This window comes from Pleuronectes platessa, chromosome 9 (assembly GCF_947347685.1).
Source record: "Pleuronectes platessa chromosome 9, fPlePla1.1, whole genome shotgun sequence".
In the NCBI taxonomy this organism is placed as follows: domain Eukaryota; kingdom Metazoa; phylum Chordata; class Actinopteri; order Pleuronectiformes; family Pleuronectidae; genus Pleuronectes; species Pleuronectes platessa.
Genome location: NC_070634.1, coordinates 15101118 through 15121080, shown reverse-complemented (window position 1 = coordinate 15121080; position 19963 = coordinate 15101118). Strand labels below are relative to the sequence as shown.

Here is a 19963-nt window from a genome sequence, read left to right as displayed (position 1 = left end):
TATCCATTTCACCATGCAGCCGTGGTGATCAATATGATTTAAGCAACAGAATTGGACTCGGCAAGTTTGCTTTACCTAATTGGCCTCACTGAAAAATGAGCTTGCATGGTTTTATTAGAACAATGATCTTAAACCTCAGGAGAGAATGATGTATACGTGTCTGTCTCTTTGTACTTCCATCTTTGAGTTATATACCTTATTCAGACACAGGATATCAAGACATGGTTGTAGGTATATGGTTTAAATTGGGTTTGGTTTAGTCATTTAGTTGTGATGGTAAGTGGGATAAGAAATGAATTATCTCATTGAGTTTCCTCAGTAAGATAAATAACAGTGTGTGTGTCGATCAAGCTTTTCAGACTGTGTGAGGGTTTCTGCAACACAACTACACACACAGAGATGTGGAACAGGAGATATATTATTATTATTACATTATATGTCATTTGGCTGACGCTTTTGTCCAAAACGACTTACAATTATTACAGTCAGCATTTATGAGGTTATATAGGTTGCATACATCAAACTTCACGAAATAAAGCTGATTGAAAGACTCCAGTGCTGTTAAATGTTTGGTCATACTTTGCAAGGTTTCCTCAGGGCAGCTTTTTACAATATCTTGGTAATCTCATGGTTTAAACTTGTGTGTTTTGCGTTCACAGGGTCGGGCTCTCCTGCACTGGGCCTGTGACAGAGGACACAAGGAGCTGGTGTCTGTATTACTGCAGCACAAAGCAGACATCAACAGTCAGGTGAGTCTCTCCATCTCTGCATTTTGACATGAAATGTTCTTCATAGAGTGGTCCTGGTCCTTTTTGGTAAGCTACAGCTGCAAGAAGTACTTAGCTCTTCTAACACATCAGTGAAAGAAACCCTCTAAAGATACGGCAGAGCGAGAGAGTATCTTTTCAGGTCTCTGTGTTTTTTAGAGTAGCCCCCTTTACAATACACAGTTTGAGAACTGGACTTACTTATGGATGATCCCCAACTTTTAAAGACACCTCATTTGCTGCTACAAGCGCATTCATCTAAAACACAGAGTCACACTGCAGAAATGGTTTGAACTTTCTCTTTCAAACGGGTATCATGTGTTTGTCGAGGTGTATTTGATGGATTTGTCACCACAGACTGTGTTTAAGGTCTGTTCCAGTGTGGATGAGCAGGTATCAGTGTGTGTAATAGATGGAGATGAGAGGAAAGTGTCTGGAGAGTCTTTCCTATAACACCGCTCAGCACTCGTGTAAACCCAAAGCAAAAAGAGTGACATCTTCAGCACCCCCACTGCCCTCCTCTCCTCTCTCTCCATCCTCTCCCACCCTCGCGGAAGGTCACCTTTAATTCACTTTGTGCCACAGACAAATCCCCCAGGGCTTTAACAGACACAGTTAGCTGGTAGCTAGCCTGCTGTTTAGCCTTCCCAAGGTTTAGCCGCATCCAGGAGGCTTTAGCTTTGGCTGTAAGCTGGCTCAGCTGCACATCGGAGAAATTACTCCTCTTCCCTGCCCAGCGGCACGACATAGTGCAGTTCACCGGCGCTGCACGCTGAGGCTTTAACTGTAAGGCACAATCAATTGGAAGTAATCAGGCAAATTGTTTTACGTTGCACAACCCACATAATCAGGACATTTCACAAATGACTTTCTCTTTTGTGGTCATGCTCCAGACCCCTTTTGTTTTGAATGCAGCGGGGAGGGGATTTGTGGTGGAATGGTTCATAAAGGACTTAACAGTGGGATAACTATGAAAACACTTCGCTGATGATTTAGAGCCATATCAAGATGACAGAGGAGGAGGGTTGATGTATAGCGAAAGGCTTTTGTCCTTTGGTATGAAGCAGTGTATTTACAGTCACGTGTCTATCATTAAAATATGAATTATGTAGAAATATAAATACCAAAAATTTTCAGCTGTCAAAGAAGGAAACATTAATTGGTCAGGGGATATTGGATGGCTGAGTTTTCACCTACTTCATTGTATATTAAAACACAAAGTGTGAAAGTGATCCAATGCTCGTTTTTCCTTTTATGTCATTTGTAGAGGAATAAAATAGGAGAGGGCGACAGTAATGTAGAGTTTTATGAAAAATCGGGATTAAAAATTGCCCTTTTTTTTAAAGCAAATATGTGTATGTGAGTTTCTGGAGTTACACTAGAGCCAGTCAGAGTCGGAGGTCGCCTGAATTCATGCTTTCAGTCCATCAGGACCTCTCCACCTGTCTGCCACGCAGGTGTCTGAGGAAGCCGGGCCGGGGACGAGACTGAATATTAAAGGAACTGGACCTCTGGTGGTTGCAGCAGATTTATGAGGTGGCACTGAGGTGGCTGAGAGAAAAATATAGTCAGCTAAATCATATCACTCTGTCGCAATGCCAAATTATCTCACTATGAAAAGCTTACAAAACGATATGCGTCTCATTAGAACCTGCTCGGACATCCTTTTCTGTTAGAGTCCGACAGAAAGGGAGGGAAAGAAAGAAAAGGAAAGGACCAACTTTTTTGTATTGTAGAACAATATAAAAAAATATGGATAGTTTTATCCTTTTTGTCCAAAGCCTCTGTCACATGAAACAAAGAATCTGAGGTTGTGTGTGTTCATGAGAGGAATAGAGGAATGTTTGGGTTGTTTGCAGGCTATTAGAGAGACCAGTAATCTCTCTTGACCTCTACCAACTGCCGAGCAACCAGTAAATAAAGATCAAACATGATTTATGCTTAATTTGTTGATTAAAAAGGGGAGGGGGACTCCACGGTTATGGCAAAAAGTATTATTATTTGCTTGGCAGAGGAGGGCAATCGTTTGAAATTAATCAACTGATTGTTTTAGTGAATTGTTCCCAAACCCTGGTAACCTGCATTAAAGGCTCGTTTGATAGTTAATCCTGGATCAAGGCGGGCTGGGACTATAATAGGTAGCTGTCTGTTTGTTTGAATACGCAGATCACAGCTCTACCACCTGCCAACTGTAGATCCAGCCCTGGTGTCCATACTGTACCCCCCCCCACCGACCTCCCGTCTCCCACTGTATCACCGCTCCCTCAGCTGATTCTCTCAGAGAAACTGGGGCAGACAACAATGACTGGGAAACATGACAATAAGACCTGGTTTAATGTAATAATGGAAATTAAGGCTGAAACCCTGGACTTATGTTCTGGGTTCTCGAATGTATTTAAGAGCATTATTGAGAAATGAGCTTAAGTTAAGGGCATTCCTTCATATCACGTCTGCAGTGAATAGAAACCCAGACAACAGAATATTAATATTAAGATTTGTTTAAAGAGAACAAGTGTCACAAAAAAAGGCTTTGTTTTAAAAGTAACTACTTTCATGACCAAAATATATTTTACGATTAGCAAAAGCTGACATTAAAGTTCTTGGTCTGAATCTTTGACTAATTTACTTTTTCACTAATCAAATTCTTTCTGATATATTACTTCACTGGCGGCCTTACAATCTCACATTCAGAAGCCATTCTGCAGCTTTTCATCAAATCACATTATCTCCTTCATTAAGTTTAAATTGCCCATTGCCAAAACCTTGCAAGAATATATGGTCAAATTTAATTCGTTTTCAAAGAAAGAACCTAAATTAACTTTGCTAATTAAGTTTTAAACTTTGAAAAACAAAGTTCTTCAGTAGTTGCCTTGTGTTAAGATACGATTAAACACTGAATTGATAATCAATGCCCCAAAACTACAGACTTTACTTTCTCTACTGTTCACCAAAGCAAAAACATTGTTTTAAGAACGACCACCGAGAAATGAGAAATATCTGAAGAATTTGGTAATTTGTTTTGGTTATTTGTTTTGGTTAGAGTGCGTTGTTTCAGTGGTCTAGACTTGAGTTTGTGTGTGTCCGCACTCCCTGTGGTCATCCTCTGTCCAGACGCTGTAATCCCACACCCACATCTACAATAAGCCTCATCCCACACACACAGACACACAACTTTTCCTTTTCACGGTGAAATCCCAAACCCTCCTCTGACACTCCCAACGAGCTCTCGGGTTGCTACGGGGATGCATTGCTTATATGTAGGATGTCCCCATATGTGGGAACTGGAGTTGAAAAGACAGGGGCTTTGGTTCAGAGGTGTTTTTCAGACTACAACAAAGGTCAGGAATGGCCCCAGAGTAGATTTACACAATGTCTGACTTAAAGCGATTACTGCGAGGGTAAGTGACGGAGGCGGGATTAGGCTGACAAAGAGGAAGGACAGGTGAGATGCAGGTTAGCGCTGCTCAAACACAATGGCAGGAAGGAAACATCGTTGAGACTTAAAATTAGAGGAGGTGATAAGAGAAAGAGGCAGTGCGTGTTCGAAAACACACAGACCCATCTCACATGCTTTATACTAGACTCATTCCTGCATGTTTTTTGCTTTTCTATCTGCCTTTTCTTTTACTCCTCTCCTCATCAGTCCTCATCCCCTCCCCGCGCAAGCTCCCATCCCATCCCATCCCCTCCACTCCGTCCCTCCCTGCCTCTGCCTCTACTTTGTATTAAAACAACATGATCCATGAGGCGGGGAGGGCAACTCGCAGCACCGCTAATTCTAATTAATCCAGCGTGGTAGCACGGCCGCGGCAGGCCCCAAGCGCTCCCAGTCTATCAGATAGAAATTCATAACTTAATTGAGGTCAGAGCCTCGAGTAGCAGAACAAAAGTCTCCAGCCAGGACCAGCTAGATCAATAGTAATAAATATCTGACTGGGCAGCCTACAATTGGTGGCTAGAGAGCACACAACAAGTCTTTATACACACAGTCTATATGTGGAGGCTGCAGTGTGTGTCTGGAGAGTCCGTGTGGTATCAACAGTTTGTGTTCGGGACAAAGTCGGTGTGCGTATGGCAGATTGTTTTAAAAGGTATATTCTGTGTGTGGTGTGGGAGGAGTTGGAAAGATGATTTATCTTTTATATTGGAGCCGAACAGTGAATTCATGACTGCCTGTGAAACTGATTCACGACTGATACGTACATGCTGTCACAAGTCAGTGATGAACGTGGGAAACATGTGCAATAGAAAGGGATATTTTACATAAAATGGCCGGGCTGATATATCGGCTGATATTAGCTAATTGCAGATATGTCAGTATTGGCGTGACGGCCGATAACAATGCTGTACAGAATGCCAAACATGTGTTCAAGGTTATTTATGAGCAGCGTCGTCACCAGAAAGCATTGACAAGTTTATTTTTCATGTCTAAAGCATCCGATCCTTTACATATCGTGCTCACTTCTTATTTACAACTTCTTCAATATGAAAATATTCAAAGATCAGCCTCAAAGATCTATTATCAGTCAGGCTCTTTCAGCTACAAAGTAAGAATATGGACATTCTGCATGTCAAATTAATCAGGTTATCAAAGTTAGACTCTTGTAATTGTGAACCCTGCAATTTACAAGCCGCTAAAAGCTACAAGAAAAACTATACATTTTTATTTACATGTTCTTAGATATGGTTTTTATGCATGAGCAAAATCCTCGGCTCACAAATCAAGTAGCATGTCAAAGAAAGTATTCCATTTTAATCAGATTGATCGAATTGAAGCATTAGCATCTTTTCATGCACCTTCGTCATGAAACAGAATATTTAACTGGTATCAATATTTATTGAATTTCACTTTAACATTCAGCAAAAATCAAATAATACCCTCTACTTTTTTGTGGATACTATGCAGCTATTGAAGCCACTTTAGAGCTTATTCCAGTGTAGCAAACAAAGAGCCCCCAACCCTCTCATCTGTGTCCTCTACTGTGGTGTCAACTACTTGTGTGTTCACAGTGGTAAACACACGCACATGCACATACACACGCGCCCACACACTCACATGCACACACTCCATGGTGGCTGATTGAAATTCTATGGTGGAGGCATTATTACACGTTTGTATCCCTCCCCTTTCCCAGCAATGCCTCCTATAACTAATGGCTCAGTCAGCCCAGTCATAACAAATATTCAGCAAGATTTGTCATAATTGTGCGTGTGTGTGCGTGCGTGTGTGTGTGTGTGTCCATGCGTGTGGCCACGCTAGTGTGTGTGATTTTGTAACCCATACTTAGAATATATAGGGTCTTGAAGAAAGAAAAGAGAGCAAGCTGGGTAAGTGGAGGAGAAGGAATAAACCTTGAATTCAAAGAATAAAATACGATGGAGGGAGAAATAGAGTAAAGTAAACAACAAGTAAAGTTGCATGATTTATCAAAATACAATGTGTAGTCAAGACGGTGGTTACTGTTATGTTAACACACCATTCAGTCCGCAGAACTGCTTTATGGTCATTTAATATAACTTTTGCATCTGTGTGGTGAATTTTTTTTTATTTGTCCGGAATCTTATTCACTGGTTACACTCCTGTCTGTTTATTTTCTATATATTCCTGGTTTACAAATAGATTTGGTATAAATTCTTCAGCAGAAATTCTTTTACAATATAAATTGACACCAGTAATATGGCGAATTGTATCCCTATATTCTTGTGAAAGCACAAGTATTATTTGTTGCTCCTGCAATCAAATAACACAGTTACCATGTGTGCATCTGTTAATGTAGAGGAGTGTGATGTTTCTTAGGATATTTTGTGATATCAAATTTCTGCGGCTTACAATATCAATCTGTTTGCTGTTTATTTTATATTATTAGTTATGTGAGTCCAAGAGATTTCTTATGATAATTCTCATTCCTGAGTCCAAGGAGACGTCTTTTAAAGGTCGTGCAGTCCGACCAAAAGTCCAGATAATAAAAAATATTCACTTTACAATGTTATAAAATAGAGAAACGCACCAAGTCGTCTTATTGGAGACGCTGAAACAAGCAAATATTTGGCTCACATGATTGATCAGTACCCGAAAGAGATGCCCTTTAATTTACTGCTAATCGATCAGAACTGAAGCGATAAGTCGATTAATCAGAAAACACCAAGTGAGCTATAACACACACACGCACATAAAATCCACCATAGCCACCACACACAGCACTTGATGCTTTATAAGCCACACTGTGAGCCGCTCTTATGGGATTCATATTTAGTACTTGCTGCACATTAGCTGGACTCGTTGAAATGAGAGCTGTTGCCGTGCTGTGTTAAAAGGGCCTATCCGACACACACACAGTTATGAATCCATAATATGAGCACTCAAAAAAGAGCCAGCAAGTTGACAGTAATAGTGCAGCCTAAAGAGCCATTCCAGCAGGTAACAGTCCTCTTTGCCATCATCAGCTGTTGTTTCTTTCTTATTGGCCACTCACTGGGCCTTGCCTACACTCAACTATTTGATTTCCATCGTTCTTAACCGTCCACATAAATTGTCAGGAGCATTAAAGCTGTCCTCGACCGCCTCAGACAGAGGGGGGTGGGGAGAGAATAAGAGAGTGAGGGCTGGATACAGACAGTGAGGGGAGGGGACAGGGGTGAGGAGAGAGAATAAACAAAGTAAGTGTTCTGCCTTCCATCAGTCTCCCGCAGTACTCAGCTTTATGAGTCCCTCACTCCAAATGCCTCAGATGCAGCCCCTGCTGCCTGGCCAATGATTTTCATATTACACTCTTTTATGTATTTATTTATTTCATATATTTCTTTTTAAACATCATCGATGGGCCGCTGGAGGACAGACGGGGGCCTCTGGTGATGTTAATACTCAGCCCAAACCTTATCCTCCTCCATGATGGCTTTAATGGAGGCTAAGGTGTCCCACGGGAACAAGCAAGCCCGCCGACATGGGGAAGGGAGGGAAGGGTGGAAGGATGGAGGATATGCATGAAATGCGTGAATTGAAAAGGGTAACGGGGTTAGAGATGCAGATTTTGAGAAAAAGGAAATCTAAGAGAGGGAAACAAGAGGATTTATTAGTTTTATGTGACAGAGAAAGTGAAGAAAGTCTTAATATTGTGTGTAAAGGTGTTTTCAGCCCAGTAAAGCCTTTGCATTGAGATTCTGCTCAGCTTTATACACTCTTGTTACCATTTGTTCCATATCCATAGGGTTGAGCTATAGGGTTGTGCATGGATGACATCTAAGGTGTACAGCACCTTTGGGCCTGGCATCCCCCAGGATTCCTGAATGGTTTAGGATTTCTCTCCCTAAACCTTGATTTTCCTGATGCCAGGTGGGGGTCTGAGGGGAAAGGGGGATCACCCCGGCACCTGAAGGACGCTCCCAGGAGGTCTGAAGAGCAGTGAGTTTGGCGTCAGGCTAATTTGACCGTGGGTGGCAATGCTCACACGCTGAGTGGCAAGGTTACCTCTCCCTGCTCACAGAGGAGACCCAGATTCAATTAGTGCTGGCCCCAGTCTCTAGATCCTTTTAACAATGGGAGGGGGGCTTCCTAAAGCGCGAGCACACACACACACACACACACACAGTAGACATAGGCCAACCTCATGTGCAAGCTCAGCCCTGTCTTACATCTTAGTCATAAACAAAACGTGTTTGTTTGTGATGGTGCATCCGCTTCATGTTTTGTTGACATTACTGGTTAATATTGTCCAGACCATGTCATATCATATATTTTTAAATTCAGTACAATTATTCGTTGTTCACTTCATTTCACCAGAATATATTTCAGTGACAATATTGCTTTCCAAGATTCTGGTTTCCATCTCACATTTATAGATATTGGCATCACAACACTACAGGCTGCTCGTAATTGTAACATTTTTAACTGCAGATATTTCCAGGAAATGTGGACCCAACTTTACAAAGTCTTAGCTCTTCATGAACTGGTGTATCCAAATTAAAATGTAACGCATTGTTTGTCGTGTGACACAAGATCCATTAGAGACTTGCCTGAGAAAGGTAATCTATCACAATTAGCATGTATTAATTTTTTTCTTTTCAAAGTTACAGTATAATTTCTTTTTGGTGCATATAATAAAACTTTGACTTTTGAGAGTGAAAGACAGAATATTCCAGTGTGTGTGACACAGTACTATGGAATTTTGGTCGATTTTGCCTGAAAAAGGTTCCCGTTCTTTAACCAGCTCATAATAGTGGATGTAATATATAATTGTGACATTTTAACAAAGCAAAGTTTACAAATTGAAAGTGAAAGACCATCAGTGTGGATCCTGTAAGTTGTGAAGATGTCTGGTCTGTGGTGCAGGTGCCAGAGTAGCTGCTCTGGCCACAGATATGTGACCCGGTGAAAGAAGGGTCTCCTCTCCTCCATCTTGCTCAAATCTGCACTCCGCTCTGTGATTGATGGCACCTGCTCATCATAATGCTATCCACTGGAATCTGCATACCAATGATCCCGGTCGCTTATCGATTCACCCCTCATCTTCCCAACACACACCCTTGAGACTGATACATACTCGCGCCCGCTCGCTGTCTCTCTCCCTCTCTCCCTCCCCCAGCCACTGTCATTATAAAAGTCAGCAGCTGCTGCATGCATTGATCATAAATCATAATTGGTTGTCCATTTTTCCCCACTTGTTTAATGTTGCTGTCAGGGACAGCGGAGGGGGAGAAAAGGGTGGGAGGCGAGGAGAGGACGAGCCATGGAGAGGACCAAAAGCCCAAAGAAAGTTTTGTGAGACGCAGACATGTGAGAAATAAAGAGAACACGGAGAAAAGGAGAGGAATAATGTCGTAGAACGTGAGGGATGGAAAAAGAGAGGAAGTAGTGTTGAAATAAATGTCACAGTGGGAAAGGTAAAACACTGTTTTGACTTTCCCCGTAAGATTGTTTCACGCAGAACTGCTTGCAAGATTTTTTAAGAGGAAGATTAAATCACATCTTAAGACTCCGGAGTCTCCTTGGGGAAGCCAGTTTTCTTAGTGGTCATTGAAGGAACTGCCCATTATCTGTGACTCTTAATCTCGTAATGTGCCTCCGTCGTAATAATACCTTTATTTTTATTTTTCTACTTTTCAATACAATTAACGTTTTTTTAAATAAACTATGATAATCACAAAAAATTTGAGAAAAATAATACAGATAATAAAATTAATAAACATATGACATGTGTCTTAAGAAGAGAGATAAAGCATGTAACTGATTCTGCTAGTCTAATCTCTTCTGGCAGATTGTTCCACAGTGTAGGGGCCCAAATAGCAACGGCTCTGTCCTCTTTGGTTTTGCTAGACTTTGGAAGGACTAGTGACGCCTTACCACAGGATCTCAGACTGCGTCCTGGCTCGTAGGGAGATAAAGGTTTGGAAATATAGGGAGGGGCCAGCCCATGCCTGGCTTTAAAACTGATTAAAATAATTAAAAAATCAATCCTAAAATAAACAGGCAGCCAGGGAGAGGATCCTAAAACACTTTTTAATTTTTTTCATGCTCAACCCTAGGCGCCACCCTTCACCTGAGAGCTACTGACATTTTCTTGTTGTTGTGAATCCGTCTGACCTGGACAATCTCCTGCAGCATTCTTCATATGTGAAAGGCAAACTCCAGAGGATGTCCATGAACCAGGGTTCATGTCTGACAACAGCTATATAGAGACAAACAGCCATTCACATCTACAGGCATCTTAGAGACTGCAATCAACCTAAGCTAGATGTCTTTGGACAGTGGAAGGAAGCTGAAACACTCAGAGAACATGCAACCTCCACAGAGACTGATCCTAATCGACCTTCAGGGTCCAAACCCGGCGAGGTGACGGTGCTAACCACTGCACCAGAGAAACATTGGAATATTTTCAAATAACCTGTTACATTTAATTACATCGACAGCCATTGAAGCCATATCTCTGCTCACACCTGAGGAATGAAACGCTCCTCTCGTTGTATTACAGAGGCAAGACGACCGTCAGTCATCTTCACTATATGTTGTTGGTCTACAGTTCTTGTAAAAAGTGTCGGAATGACAAGATGGTTTATTGGTTGTAAATTTCAGGTCATTGTACAATTTGTTTGTCCTTAACTAAAATAAATACCACTTCAATTATTGCTTTTAAGAGTGACACCATTCTTATTAAGAGATATAAGACAAATTGTACAAAGAAGAAAAACTACCACATTTTCTTTGTTTTAGCAGCATAAAGATATGGTTATAAATAAATTAATCCTCACAGTGGCCTCCACTACTCTCCCCATACATTGTTGTTGTGTACTGTTGGCACTTGGATTGGCAGGATATGAAAACATGAACCCACTGGGACTCCACAGTCACGCTGTGTTCTCTGCTGCACACTCCACAGCTGCTGGTGGGTATGACAGACCTCTACCCACAATGCCTTCTTGGGCTTGGACACAGACGAGCATAATAAAACCCAGAATGAATTAAACGTAGTTCCGAGCGGACACAGACTCAAGGGACTTCCACGTCCTACTTGTATCCCTGACCTTGAAGCTTTTCTTCTCTGATGCGCCCTTGTTGCCTCCTCTTAATGCAGGTATGAACCACAGATCCGGTTGAACATTTAAAGAATCCTTGTGCCATATTGTCTGAGATCTGTGAAGTCAGACTGACGGAGGAAACAAGTATAACCACTTTCCAGGAAATAGACAGAATATCTGTGACAGCTCCTTTGTGCAGAAAAACGAGCTCCAGCCGAGGTTTGTATTTGTTCCTGTTTGGCCTCATTTTGACCTTGAGTCGTCTGGAAAATCCAGAACTCGCATTTCAGAATGATCTGAGTGTAACAAAACTCTTGGGCCCAATATACCTTTCACACACACACACAATAATTTTGTTTTAGGCTTTTTTTCTTGCTTTCCTTGGATAGGTTTTGGACTTTATTTTGATATTTTTAGGCATAAAACTAAAAAAGTAAGGCTGCTTGCCAGACCTCTCTATATATCCATGATTTCCTCTCATTCCTTTTCATCCATCTTGCTTCACATCATTTGTCTGGTAGAAATGATAGATTGGTGTGACTCAAATTCGGCAAAACTGCAATTGTACTAGTAGATCAATCCCTATCCATGCTGCTCCTAAGCATATTGCTCCACCCATTAGGGTGATACAGTACCACACTGTGCTGGATCTCTGCTGCTGCTGCTATTGTGCAAGCAGCTGCTTTTATTGAGCACTCTGCTGACGTCCAGTCCAGCGTTTCTGCACCGCAAGGGGAAACTTTGGGTGACATGTAAAAGCAGGGGTTTCAGGGCTACATGCCTCAGTAATGGGATGGGAACAGGGGTGTACCCGTTAGGGGGGGTTGAAAATGCTACGGTAGCTAACTGCAGGTATTGTGGCGTGGGGGTGGTGGTGGTGGGGGGGGGTGTCTCATCCAGGCTGCTTCCAAAGCAAATGGAAGACAATCCAATTTCCTGTGATTCCATCAAGCCTCCGTCCTGGATCCAGGGGCATTAGGGAACGCTGAGAGGACAGGCCCCTGACCCCTCACATGAACATGCACGAAGCATGTAGGCTGCACACGCTCACTGGCATGCACAAACTGTTCCCTCACAAACACATACATGTGCAAGCAACAACACTAAATATCTGAATTTTCTTTTTGCTTTTAATCACACTGAAGGCTGCAGCTAATTATAATTTGTATAGTCGATTAATATACCGATTATTTTCTTGGTCTGTCTAATAGGTTTTATATATCTCCGCCAAGGAGGTCATGTTTTTATCTGCGTTTGTTTGTTATCGAGCAGGATTATGCAGAAATTATTCTCCTGATTTCCATTTGATTTTGAGGAGGTGTGGGGCAGGGCCCACGGAAGAACCCATACAATGTTGTTCCAGGGGACAGATATTTATCTGATTCAAATAAAATATGGATCGAGGGAATTTAAATGTTGTTTAATATGGGAACAGTTGGGTCTTTGTGGAGATATGCCCTCTACTGAGTGCCATTCTACTTGTTTTATTTAGTCAGATGAAATATGTATATTTTCCAGGGCCTGATGTCTTCCATAAATCACACATATTCACTTTACGATGATAAAAAACTGATGGGAACCAAAAAAGTAGAGTTCTTTGATTTTCTAAGTAGTTTAAAATGAATGTCCTGTTGATAAACTCAGAATTTGAGCTCTGTGCTCATTGCACAGTAACTATCTGTATTCCCTGAGTTATCTGTCATTCAGTCTTGCTTTGTGCGAGCGGGCGTGCGTGTGCTTGTTGAACAACTAACTGCAGATTAACGCTTGCTGCAGATTAGGGCTTAAACCCCTTACACTTTAATTATAACTGTATGTATTTATGTGCATCAAGGTCTATCACTTGGCCCCGGCTCAAAACAGCTGTCACTGTCCCCATGTGACAATTGTGTTTTTTTTTATGCAGTAAAATAAAGGCAAATTTAGTGAGGTATATTTCCCCCCCCCTTGGAGCGTCATTTTATTTTTACAGACATTTTTGAAAACCCTTTGCTTCTGAATTTGTTGGTTTTGGTTCTGTTTCTGTGCTGCCCTCTTTTCTCTGAACTCAACATCATTGCGAGAGACAGACACATCGTCCGCAGTACATCACACAACTCAACTCGAGACAGACAGCATTGTTGTCTTGAGTTAACCACGGTACGCTTTCCACGCTGGTGGTGATTTGCATCTGTGCTCTGTGATCCACCCAGAGGGAATAGAAAGCTCTAATCCAATCAGCAGGTCCCTGAAGTGCTGCCCCTGAGAGTGTGTGAGAGAGAAAGAGAGAGTGGGACAACAATAGGATCACTCTGCACTGGGCCCACCCAGAGAGGGAAGACAGGAGACAGTCGAAGGAGAAGAGGAGGAACAAGAAGGAGGCTTGAAAAGGAAAGGGATCAAGATTGAATAGGGGACTAAACGGAAAAGAGCAAGAAAGGTGGATGTCGTAATGCAAGGAGAGAGAGGGGAAAAAGAGGAGTGAATGGAAAAAGAGAGCGAGATGACTTTGGGTGACAGAAATGAGGGAGATGTGGTTTGGAGGTCAGAGGAAACAGAGGCAGGATTGGTAGAAAGTAAAGGAAGGACATGGAAGTGACCTCACAGGAAGGATGTGCTGTTAGAAGGGCAAAGGTGGAAAGACGAATGATTAATTTCACCGCAACAGTTTTAGTAATTTGGTAGTTTTTCCACTTCAGTGACATTTTACAGCGTCAAGGCAAATGTCACGGCGCCTGCTGGCTCCTAATCTGAAACCACTGTGCTCGGCTGAACGGCTCCTCTTGTTCCTGCACCGGAGGCAACAGTTTGACCATTCATCATCATTATGAGGCGCAAAGGCAGCCACGAGCTGTGATTAAGAAGTGAATCTCCTGTTGATGATGCCTGTCATATATTGTGTCTTATTATACCTGCACACACACACACACGTGTCCCTGTCCCCAGTCAAACAGTTCTTACAAGAGTTATATCTTTGCCATTGACCCCATGACCCCAAGTATCATTTTTATGGTTCTAAGGACACACATATACATGCACGCACGCACACACAAACACACACACACACACACATGGACACAGAGTAATCTGAGTAAACTGATTCCAAGTACCCCATCCTGCTGCTGGAAATGTGTTTTATGCTCAACAGGAAACAAAACCTGACCAATGCATTATTTCTTCCAGTTTGATAACATCTGCTATATCCCAGAGTACTTGGCTGTTTTATGAAATGATGGAGCCTTTTTACCTCAATTGATGAGGTTATGTTTTAATCGATGTTGGTCAGCAGGATAACTCAAAAACTATTAAACCAATTTCCATGAAATTTTGTATAGAGATGACTCAAGGAGAAACCCAGTAAATGTGTGAATCTGGAATTTGTTCAACTTCCTTTGACCTGGGGAGGTAGGACGTGAACTTTGGCGTATGTAAAGTCTCTTTGAGCGCCCTTCTAGTTTAAAAATGTACAATTTATTTTTAAATTGTTTTTAATGAGTCACGTCTTCAGTAGGAGCAAATAAGTTCGGACGAGTAACAGTTGGGGCCCTCGTTGCAATATGTTGACTTGTAGAAGCTTTTTCATGTTGATCAGAGCTGGAAGTCATCTGCAAGATGAAAGTTTTGTTTTGCAGGTCACTTGTTTCTCAAATCAATATCTCATCTTCTCATGATCCCCCTTTGGTACAATGAACAGCTAACACCTGGCAGGTAATTGTTTTTTCCAGCTGCTGCAGGTTTCCTGTTAACTCTTGGAAGTTTGATCAAAGTAATTTCCAATCTCTCTCTCACCAAACGCTGGCAATACATACGTTTTAATTTTTTACTCTATTCTTGGAATTTGTATTTATATTTAATTCTTCCCCAGTCGCAGGCCTGTTGAATTAAAGGCTTGTTTTTGTGTTTTACAGGACAATGAAGGACAAACAGCGCTACATTATGGTAAGGAGGTCTCTGTTATTCATTTCTACGCTCCATAATGTTATACACTCACTTTCAGGGATGCAGAGTTTACTTCTGGCTTGTTTTCTAGAAAGACTCGCTCTTTGCCTAAATTTTTCTCAAATGTGTCATTTTCCCTCCTCTTCCTCCCGCTCCTCATGCCATCCCTTATCTTTACTTTCTACAGTGGGTTTAACTCAGTTTATCTTGTTCCTCTCTGTATCCTGTGTGTGTGTGTGTGTGTGTGTGTGTATATGTGTGTATGTGCGCTCATGTGTCTTTTGGTATGTGTGAATGTTTGTCTGGTTTTGTTCTGCGCATGTGTGTCTATGTGTGTGTAATAATCGCCCAGCCTCCCAGAGGAAATCAGCAGTGGTCCTTAGACTCCCCTGACCCTCTCATGCCCCAACACACATGTCCCTGAGGGGCGGTTCCTCTGTCCGCTGAGCTTGTGTGTGTGTGTGTGTGTGTGTGTGTGTGTGTGTGTGTGTGTGTGTGTGTGTGTGTGTGTGTGTGTGTGTGTGTGTGTGTGTGTGTGTGTGTGTGTGTGTGTGTGTGTGTGTGTGTGTGTGTGTGAGAGAGTGAGTGTGTGTCTTTTACTGTTGTGTGTGTTTTTCGAGTGAGTGTAACTACACCATCTGTCCCCCAGCTTGGTGGCTTTGGAGTTGGTATGTTGCATCACCCACCAGAGATACACACACACACACACTCACTCAACAGAGGGAGCCTCGAGGATGGGGCATAAAAAGATGACTAATAAACATAAGCGATGAACTCCAAGAGACAAATAGCAGAGAATGAAAATTCATTCCCACCTCTCTTTGCACAGGGCCACAGTAGCTGGCAAGTGATTAATTGAGGGTTTACTGCTCACCATAAATTGTTCTCCTCCTCTACGGCTCCCCTGAGGGCCAGCCACTTTTTACAGCTCAAGGCCCGGGCGAGACACACGCCGCCACGAGCACACTCACCGCTGGCTAAATAAAACACTGTTTCGATCAAAAAGAGGAGGACTGCGAGCGTGGCTGGGAAAATAAGCCAAGCTTTGTTAGTCTGATTTGGCTGAAAGATAAGTGATTCTTCTGGTGTTTGTCTCTTACACACTTTGCACTTTTCATAGACACAAACATGGACACACACACACACACACACACACACACACACACACAAATGCATTCCCACGTATCATCATATCTCATGCGTACACACACCCGCCATGCAGCCGCCAGCCACCCCTGGGCTGGAGGTTAAAAGGCCTGGCTGTCAATCAGTGCGACTGCTGACATCAGCGATCATGTCGCAGTACAGTCTGCGCTTTAAGAGGAGCGAGCAAGTGACACCGACAGAGAAGTGCACTCAGAACGAGAGAAGAAGAGAGGGAGGGCGAGTTGAGAGGTGGCAGAGGGACGAGAGGTGCATTGGGAACGCGGGGACCTGCTAACTGGGTTAAGAAGGTGCATGCCCCCCCCGCCCACACACACAGGGACACACCAGACCCTTTTAGTAGGGCACAAACTGCCAATGAGGCAGAATTGAAGTGTTTGAGGGAACCACAGAGTCAGCCCAGTGACAGGACTGGACCTGCAAATTGGCTTTTCATTAACTCCAGCAGTGTACACACTGTATGAAACTAGCACGTCGAGGAAAGGGAAGAGGCTAATTCACAATAAGGACATTTATCCATTCAAGAATATGTGACTACAGCCACACAGGCATCTCTAGGAGAGGCGGTGGACTAATGAAAATCAGACTGGATGGTCTCTGGTTCGACTCCACGGAGTGACAACAAAATCGTACCTGGATGGACAACACCTCGATCTGTTCAAAAGTCCAAGAGGACTCTCCCTACCCCACTGTCTAAGTGCCCCTGAGCAAGACACCTTACTCCCCCAACACCTGCTCCCAGGGCGCCGTGCATGGCTGCCCGCTGCTCTGTGTGTCCTCCTGTGTGGGACCAATAAATGTATCTTGTATCTGGGAAGTTGTAGACACAGCTAAACTTTAAGCTAAATGCTAACATCACTACGCTAACAGGCTGAAAATTAAAATGCTAACATGTAACTTAATTCAATTGATAACAATAATAAAAAGTACAGTTATGGTTGGGCTGATGGAAAAGTTGTCCGCTCTGCAGTGCATAAATCAAAGTTCTGCGATGTTTCTGGATGAAAACATGACTGGACCAAGTTTCAAGATAATTTACAAAAAATACTACCAATGTCAACCTGGTGGTGGCGCTAAAGTTAAGGCGAACCATCAAAGTCATTGAGATTCATCATCTGGGAACCATGAATATCTGCACCTAATTTCCGTGCTGATCCATTTATCCATAATATCTAAAAGGAGTTCCTCCTCAGGGGACCTCTGCAGAATTGGGATATTTCCATCAGAATGCTATAAAGTGCTAACTAAAAAAAGCTAAATGTTTGTCATGTAACTCCTTTCATATTATTTCTCTCCTAACTCTACCTTTATTTCTCTCTCTCCTTTTCATAGCATCTGCGTGCGAGTTTGCAGAAATCGTGGAGCTTCTGCTGAACTCCGGAGCCGATCCATCAATCAAAGACATGGAGGGCTCTCTCCCTGAGGAGGTCACTGAATCCAGCGCCATCTCCTCCCTCCTTCGCCAGCACACCGCTCCCAAAGGCTAGACCACCTCTACCCATCCACCTCCCAGGTCCGAGTCTCATCCCTGTACCAGTCATCTGACCCGGCTTCCCTTCTTCATTCCTGAAGAGACTCTGTTCAACCCCAGCAGTTGTAGACCAGGATTACAGAGGTTTTATTTGACTTTATTTCCAAATACTTTTGGTGAGTTCATTTCTTCGACTGAGCTTCTCAGAACTAAGGGTGTAAACATTAGCCCTCTAATTTACAATGAAACACACTGCATATATTTTCATCCTTTGAAATATTATATACTGACCTAATCTGCCTAGAAGGGTTGGGTGATATGATGATAAGTGTCTGTCAGCTGGTCGAGACTTTGCTAACTGGGTTAGCTATACTTTGAATTATCTCTTCTGGTATGAGACCATTGCAGCAATATTCCAGATCATTGAGCAGGACTGCTTATTGGCAAAGTTACAATTACACAAGGCATTGTGGGAACCAAAATCAGACATTCCCATCCACTAATACAATTCCTGGAAAATCATATCAAAAATTCTGTATAACATGAAGATTTTCTACATATCGCCCACCCCTATAGCGCAGGTCATACAACCAACCAGAGCATTTAGCCTGGGTCAGCTCTCAACATGTCCAATCATTATTCAGTTGTGTTATGTTTCAAGGAATGCTGTAATCATTTTACATATATTATCATTAAAGTCTTAAACGAACCAGTTTCCTCTGACTTTTGTTCTCTGCTCAGATATGTTATAGTAGCCATCAAATGTTATATTATACTTCTAAACTTGCTGTTTTACCCATAGACTGTAAAGGTGGAAAAGTGGAGACTTGTCCATCTTTAAACAGTCTTTAGTTTGACCTCATAATGTCTTTGCGTTTATTTACTGATTCTACTTTTACCTCATCCCAGACTCACATCTCACCACAGTGACCACCACACTAAACCTGAGCCTACAATTACGTATACAGGATATATAAAATACTAGGTTTTACCAGGCAATATAAATATTAATTATTAAATGTTTGTAGACGTTGAACAAACTAAAATAGATGTCACTGTACATTTAAAAAAGGGCATTTTAGTCTTGTGAACCACCTCCCAACAAGCAGGTGAGGAAAAACACACAATGTTTTTAATTAAAGTTCATTTAAAATGGATATGATGTCAAAGCTGGTGACTAATCACAAGCACATCAGGAAAACTTATAAAAAAATGGAATTTACAGAATAAACCAATATAAAGATACTTTTTTGACTGGCTATGGCAGCATGAGGATGATGGGTCCACCAAGACTATGTCAGACTGATGACTGGAAATCCCACCACCAACTAATTATGCTTCAAGTTAGAATATGATATGATGCACCGGTATAAACAGTACTTGCATATGTTCTTCTACATATGCTTAGATACAACACTGTTCTCTAAAAGCTGCCTCTCTACTGTTATGTCATATAGAAGAGAGCTGGATGTTCTCCAAAAAAAAGAAAGAAGAAGAAACAAGCTTTGGTCTGAGGCCAAATCTGCTCTGCTTATCCTCAGGCCCCTCAGATCAGCACATTTTCTCTGCCTCAGCTCACACACACTCCACCAGATGAGAACACACTAAATCTGGATCTCGGCTCTTAACTACAGCCTCACCAAGATGCAAATGCACATTTGGTACACAACAGTTGGGACAAAGCTTAATCCCTTGTACTCTCTAGCACACTGCCTTGCTCTGCGCCTCCCTCCCCCCCATCCCCGCCATCCAGCGTTTTACTTAAAACCCTGGAAATCTGCTTTGACACAAGGCGTTAGATAACCATCTGAACATGTCTGCCTGTAGCCTGTCAGTCACTCACAGATCCGTGACAGCGGGAGATGGTCTACACGACATTGGTAGTCATCACCAGGGCCACCGCTTCAAATTCAATTCTTGTCTTGACAGCTGTTGTACAGTTCTTGCAGTGAATTGAGATGCAAGTGAGCTGTGCAAAACACGAGGTGAATTAAAATCCCTCCACATGATGCCTCTGCATCTGTGTGTGCATCGCCCCTTTATATCTCACATGAGAAAAAATAGGGCATGCAGAGATATTAATTCCTTAAATCATCATCATTCACCTTTGTGAACTTCTACTATAGTGCCTTCG

General features: G+C 42.3%; 1 protein-coding gene across 1 annotated transcript in view; it reads left to right on the top strand.

Moving 5' to 3' along the window:
- acbd6 (acyl-CoA binding domain containing 6) overlaps window positions 1-18538 on the top strand; it is a 29235-nt gene extending 10697 nt beyond the window's left edge. The window contains exons 6-8 of the mRNA XM_053431062.1: window positions 660-749; window positions 15164-15194; window positions 17691-18538. Coding sequence (XP_053287037.1) covers window positions 660-749; window positions 15164-15194; window positions 17691-17845 — 276 coding nt within the window. The 3' untranslated portion in view covers window positions 17846-18538. The remainder of the gene's footprint in view (window positions 1-659; window positions 750-15163; window positions 15195-17690) is intronic.
- The last annotated feature ends 1425 nt before the right edge of the window (window positions 18539-19963 follow it).